At 35.8% G+C, this 6229-nt stretch overlaps 1 protein-coding gene across 3 annotated transcripts; it reads right to left on the bottom strand.

Moving 5' to 3' along the window:
- Nucleotides 1–208: 208 nt before the first annotated feature.
- LOC107948870 (protein DEFECTIVE IN EXINE FORMATION 1) lies at nt 209–5201 on the bottom strand. 3 transcript variants are annotated; one of them, XM_016883525.2, is made up of 13 exons: nt 4771–5201; nt 4539–4649; nt 4289–4371; nt 4043–4160; nt 3796–3938; nt 3028–3575; nt 2846–2916; nt 2377–2633; nt 1846–2027; nt 1260–1543; nt 1050–1167; nt 780–962; nt 209–685 (listed from the first exon to the last, which is right to left on the bottom strand). In XM_016883525.2, exons 1-13 carry the CDS (start codon nt 4905–4907, stop codon nt 368–370), a joined length of 2553 nt encoding a protein of 850 aa, XP_016739014.1. In that variant the 5' UTR covers nt 4908–5201; the 3' UTR covers nt 209–367. The 3 variants fall into 3 exon arrangements, with proteins under 3 accessions (XP_016739014.1, XP_016739010.1, XP_016739013.1); XM_016883521.2 differs by having other exon boundaries at nt 3028–3527; nt 3778–3938; nt 4771–5200; XM_016883524.2 differs by lacking the exon at nt 4771–5201 and having other exon boundaries at nt 3028–3527; nt 3778–3938; nt 4289–4395.
- Between the last annotated feature and the right edge of the window lie 1028 nt (nt 5202–6229).

The following is a 6229-nucleotide window of genomic DNA, read 5'->3' as shown; positions in this document are numbered from 1 at the left end:
TATTAGTTGGACGGAGCAGACTAATTCACTACCTTGATAAAATTTTACTTCTAAGGATCCGTTTGTGTCTTAGAGAAGACATGCATTCATCATACAAAAAAAAAATCTTGAAGAACCTGTTTTCTTAGTAGAATTCCAAATTGAACAATCTATCTAATTTCAAAATAAAAATATTTTTAAAAAAAATAAAACTCAAAAACTCAGACTATGTTACAATTTTCGACCTCTTTTATGAAGAACTCAAAACAAAACGTTGGAAAAGGCCAAGTTCTTAGAGTAGCAGAAAACCAATTGGAACTTGGCTGTCTAATTTAGTTGGATCTATCTAAGAATTAAAGTGCATCTACCATAGCTTGAATTGCGGTTGTTACAAGTCAGTGTTTCGGGAGAATGATGGCAGAGGCACCGCCTCCTGGGGACGAAGGATGACAAGCACACCAAACATACCAAGCATTGGGATGACGAGAAGCCACTTCAGTAGTTTATAGTAATACAAATGGAATGTAAGGGAAAAGTCATCAGAGAAATAGAGTCCATTCCTGTCCACCATCTCCACAATAACAGTCCCTGTAGTCCTTACCGCTACTGTTGGAAGTTTTATCTTATATTTTCCTGGACGCTCAAAGATCTGCCTTTGCGTTATCCTTCTTCCTCCTTGGTAGTTACCAGGGACTAACAATGTTGTCTGCATTATTTCAGCATAATATCCAAAAAATGAGAAGAAATGAACATTTGAATTGCTTTAATAATTGTAATTTGTGCTCAAAACGGTGGCTTACTGTGACATTGTAAGGTGCTTGGAACCCTGATGGATATCTATGTTTATCCACAATCTCAATCTCCACCCAAAAGCTTTTGCCTTCCTCATCGCGGAAAGCTCTTGATGAATGTGTAACATATATTCCCTCACGGTTGTACCGGTTTGCACCATTGTTTCTTCCTTGGTTAAGTGATCTCCATGCCTGAAATAAATTAGAACTAATTGATACTTAATTTTTTTAGCAAATGCATAAGAACTCGGTTATATGACAGGTTCAGTTATATCCTGCCTTGAGAGGATGATGTGGGGAAGTGGTTGAGAAGCAAAACACATTTCCGTTCATAGTTGTAACAATAAGATCTAGATCATCACCACCATCGACATTGTCTGCTAACACCATGCTATACCTGCCGAGAAATGGACCAAACATAAGATACAGAAACCTGGAAAAGCATTGGGAAAGATATGGAATCATAGAACATAATAACAAATAACTTACGAAGTTTCACCAATGTCTACAACATCAGCACACGATGTAGGTCCATCTATCAGGTATAAATAACCATCAAAGGATGTTGTAACAATAGTGAGTCCCTTGCTTATCTCCCCTCGTTTACTCAAGTCAACTAGAAGAATTTGATTCATCACTCGCCCATGAGTTCTATATGGATAAGGATGAACAATGGAACCATCCTTTCCGCTTAGAACAAAAATATTCCCTGAGAGAGTGGGAACTACAAGATCTGTGTGGCCATCTCCATCAACATCACCAACAGCAGGACCCTGCAAGAATGAGATGATATTCAGATAAAATGATAACAAAGTACTTCAAAAGGGTATCATAGAGACCAATTAACATATCAATTTCCTTTACTGAATTGTATAATCTATATTTGATAGTAGTAATAATGAAACAATAAAATGAACAAAAAAAAAAAGCGAAATAATGAATTTATATGCAAAGAAAAGAGAAAAGGGCACTGGCAGAACATCAAATTATAAATGCATATTCGAAACTGGCTACCTAATAAAGGATCGTACAGTCCATGTATAGGCAAAACTACAGAAAGGAGGCCACAACTCACCTGGGGAACCAGACTCTTTACATGAGTTTCCCAAATTTCTTCCCCTTGTGCAGTCCATGCAGCAACATTTCCATGTGTATCTGTTGTGACTAGCTCGATCTTGCCATCATCATTGATATCAGCTGCAATTACAACACTTTGGATTTCCGCCATTTCAAGAGGGAACTTTTTTCTGATATTTCCTGAATGAAATGAATTATTGAGTTGGGTAATTGGTTAAAAGAATCGAGGAAGTTTCTTATAATTTAAAGTCAGTTCAAATTGGAAAAAACAATAATGTAAGATACCAAAAAAAAAAACAACTGGCCTAAGGAGAAAATCTTCAGAAAGTTCAGAATGGAATGGAAGCAAGAATGACAAACCACTTAAGGGCATTTCCAATACTTTCAGATATAAAACCCACATAATCGAGGCAAAATCAAAATCATGTATCAAGTACGTTGTGAAGTATGGCAGACTCATATAACACAAATATAAACTCGATATACGGGGAAAGGGGTCAAAAAGATAATATCAGTCTAAAGGGATTACCATGGTGATCCAATATATAAAACAAGCCAAATGAAGTTCCAACAAGGATGTCCAAGTTTCCATCACCATCCAAATCAACAACATTGGGAGAAGAATATATATGTGCTAGGAAGTTGGCAGTATCTGTACTCAAATCTAAGTCTCTTGTCCACTTAACCTGCCTTGTATAAAGATTGAATACCACAATTCCACAAGCAACGTATTTTCCAATATCAATACCTCCAAGTTCCTTCATATGCTCTGGGTTGTCATAATACCTAACATATAATGTCTGTTTTTCAGCTTCAACTGTAAAGCAACCCTACTTCCATGAAAACAAATTAACTTAAAACTTATTGAAAAAGGTTAAATGTGAAATGGACAGGAAAATAAAAGCGGGGGGAAGCTATAATTTCCCTTAAATGAACTTCAAGTGGCACTTGAGAGAGAACCTAGATTACCAAGTAAGACTTAAAAGAAGAGAACTTACTCATGGTCAAAGAAGTAGGAAACAGCAACAATCATTTCTGACACCCCATCCTTATCAATGTCTGCTATGACCTATTGACAATAAGAGAGAAAAATGTTTGACTTTAATAGTTATTACTTGTGTCTGGCAACAAAGTCCTCCACTAGAAAGAAACGCTTTGTCTAATTGAAATTTATACTCACTGGAGTAGACAAGATGTGTGAGTCAATATTCACATAATCCTCCCTTTTCTCATGCTCTCCTTCAGTCCACTCTTCATCTCCCCACATAGATTCATCAATATAATCATCATAATCATAAGTATACTCATCGCCCAACTCCTCAGTATCACGGAATAACTCAAAAGATGAATCTGCATCTGCTTCTAACCCTTGTTCATTTTCCACAGCAGCTTCCTGAACATTCTCTTTTGAATCAGAACTACCTTCCTGGGAACCTTTTGAGTAGTTACCTTCTAGAAGTCGTCTCTGAGGACTTGTTCCATTATGTCCTTCAGTGCTTCCCACTGCTTCAGGGTTTAAAGAAGAATTACCGTCACCAGTTGGCAGCTTGATTGTATTGTCTTTTAGACTTACATTTACTTTGTTTCCATTCTCTGCATTTGATAAGTTATCATTGCTAGAGTGACTTTCTGTTGGTACGAAACCCGTAAGGTTAGATTCAGGTACATTTCCATTTATTTCTGCAAGGATAACCAAGATGCTTTGATGTGATTGGTGTGATTCATTATAAGAAAATGCTCCAAAGTATAAACAACATAACAATATAATCCCTCGATGAAATGTGCAGTATGCTCTGTGCCAGTTTATGGCCTGCAAACTACAATTATGTGGGAGAGTGCAAGGGAGCTTTCATAGAAACTAGTACAAAACCAGAGTTAAGAAAATTAGAAGTAAGAGGGATATAAATTATTGAAACTTGGAATAGCATACTGCTCATTGCATTCATTTTAGAAGCCTCCTCCAAAAGCAAATCATCATGAACATCTGGATGAGAACGGTCCGCTGGATCAGGATGCAATCCCACATACCAATCTTTACGAACTTTTCTACGAGGTACTGACAATTTATCAGTCATAATGTAGCCTGAAATCCTAAAAGTAAGAAACTTGGAGAAATTAGTATGCAAACATCACCACCACGAGTTCCTGTAGCAACTTAGGAAAGGAGCATTTTAGATAGTGAGCAATTAAATAACCTGAAAAAAAGTACTTCGCCATTGTAGGTAGCCAGAGCAATTTCTGTGACACCATCATTATCAATATCAAACAGGAGAGGACTAGAATGCACGGTTGACTGGTGAAAAGCAGGCCAACCTGCCATATTATCGAAAACTCAAAGACATCAACTTTAATAAAATTACTACAGATTGCAGAACTAAATAAACAAGTTTATCTTAAAAATTTGATTCGAACATGGGCAGAAGAAAACAAAGGATTAGTACCCGGCATTTTGTCGCCATCAGAACCTTCTAGAACTTCTAGGTAGTGAACAAATGCGGGAACTACTATATCAAGCTTCCCGTCACTAAGAATTACACAATCGAGTCAACTAAATCATGACAAAAGATTAATTTACTATAAAATCAGTAGATTTCGGAAAATGAAATGAAAAGAAGTAAAATTTTAATACATCAAAAGATCACCACGCAATAAAAGGAAAAGGTAAAATTTAAAGGAAGACTAAAACTTCACCTATTGATATCTGTGATCAACGGAGTAGCAAAAATGCTAGAGCTGACCTCTGTTTGCCATCTAAGTTCTAAATTTCTGGGGCATTGTGTGTTCAACAAGGCATCTTCATCCCTACACATTCAAACATGATAAATTTTCTTATAACAACAGCTCCTCTCCTCTGATTGAATCCAATTGCCAAATCCGAAAAAAAAAAGAATATTAAGATCGACGAAGGTAGAAACGAACATACATTTCGGGATAACCAAGTTCGTCGTCCGTGGCCCTTCGTTCACGGAATTTATTTTTGGAGTCCTGGCCATAAGTGAAACTCCAGCGAGTAATCAAAAGGAAAAGAAACCAAACGACCCTAATGTCGAAGGATATCATACTGTCTGATGGTTTTCACTCCAGAAATTTTGGAGAGAAAAGAATAAAAAAATGCGTAACTATTTAAGGAATATTATTTTGCAGATGAAAGAAAATTTGGAAATGGGAAAAGAAGATGATAGAAAATATTATAAACCCTGATGTAGGTATTGAATGGGGTGAATTCAGCTGGTTAGTTTTTATTTGTTGTTTAATCGATGATTCAATGAATTAAAAACAACTGATTTGATTCAATTCCCCTAAAAAAATTTATTTTGGATATAAAAAGAATTTTTAAGATCAATCGCATTTCAATTAAAAAATAAATTAAGGTGGTTGATTGTGGCAGTTGTTATTTCATTTGTTTGGCACTGTATCAGTAAGAGTGAAAATAGCATATGTTAACAGAATCGCCATTTACACTTATTGAGTTGATTTTGTCCAAAGTACGTGTTATTCAAAACGTAAATTCCAACCTAACCAAACGAATAGCCAAAGTTTAGTTACCTTCGAACGGCTCATCAACTTCTTTTCAATTACTACTGTTGACACCATTTTTTGATGAAAAACGGGTCGACTTGGGTTTTGGAAAATGAAAACAAAAATGGGAGTCGCCACCAATCCTTTTATAAGGTGTGATTGGATCACCTCGAAAAGCGGTCATTTTTAATAAACGGTTTGATTTTATTAAAACAACAAGTTTGGTCCGCGAAATTCAGAAAACGGGTTCGGGAGTCGGTTACGCACGAGGAAGGATTAGCACCCTCGATACGCCCAAAATTGGTACCTTAGTTGATTACTTAATGTCTTAATGTCGAAAATTGAAAACTTAGAAGAATTAAAAATACGATCCTTGTATTAAAACGTTGAAAATTTTTAGGAAAATGGCATATTTCACGTTATTCGAGAAAAAGAATCATATCCAGTAAGTTAGGACACAATGTCTCGAATTTTCGATACGCTAATGAATGCCAAAATTTTATTTATTTAAAAGATATTTTATTATCTCGGGTTTAGGAAAGGGATCATGCCCCGTAAGTTAGGGCACGATCTTTTCTTAATTCTCGAGATCGTTTAAAATTTGAGTTTGAAAGGATTCGTGTATTTAGATATTGTGAAAATCGAAACCCAGTAAGTTAGGGTACGACCTTCTCGAATCTTAACACGAGATACTACTTTTATTAATTTTTAGAAAAAAAATCCTCATCTCGGGAAAGCAACGTGTCATATCTAATACGTTAGGACACAACATATTGAATTCCCAATAATGAGCCTTTTATTATTTTAAAAAAGAGTAATATCGATTATTTAGGTTCAACGAAGAAAATCGGAACCCAATACGT

The sequence above is a fragment of the Gossypium hirsutum genome, chromosome A04 (assembly GCF_007990345.1).
Source record: "Gossypium hirsutum isolate 1008001.06 chromosome A04, Gossypium_hirsutum_v2.1, whole genome shotgun sequence".
Classification (NCBI taxonomy): domain Eukaryota; kingdom Viridiplantae; phylum Streptophyta; class Magnoliopsida; order Malvales; family Malvaceae; genus Gossypium; species Gossypium hirsutum.
The sequence above is the reverse complement of the archived record's forward strand: the minus strand, read 5'-3'. Positions and strand labels throughout refer to the sequence as shown.

Bases quoted from the DNA above. Each gene is read 5' to 3' on its own strand.
- LOC107948870 (XM_016883525.2), bottom strand. From the start codon at position 4,907: ATGATATCCTTCGACATTAGGGTCGTTTGGTTTCTTTTCCTTTTGATT. The intron at 3,939-4,042 runs GTTATTTAATTG...TCTTACTTTTAG, and splicing joins GGCGAAGTACTTTTTTTCAG to GATTTCAGGCTACATTATGA. The intron at 686-779 runs GTAAGCCACCGT...GAAATAATGCAG, and splicing joins AAGCACCTTACAATGTCACA to ACAACATTGTTAGTCCCTGG.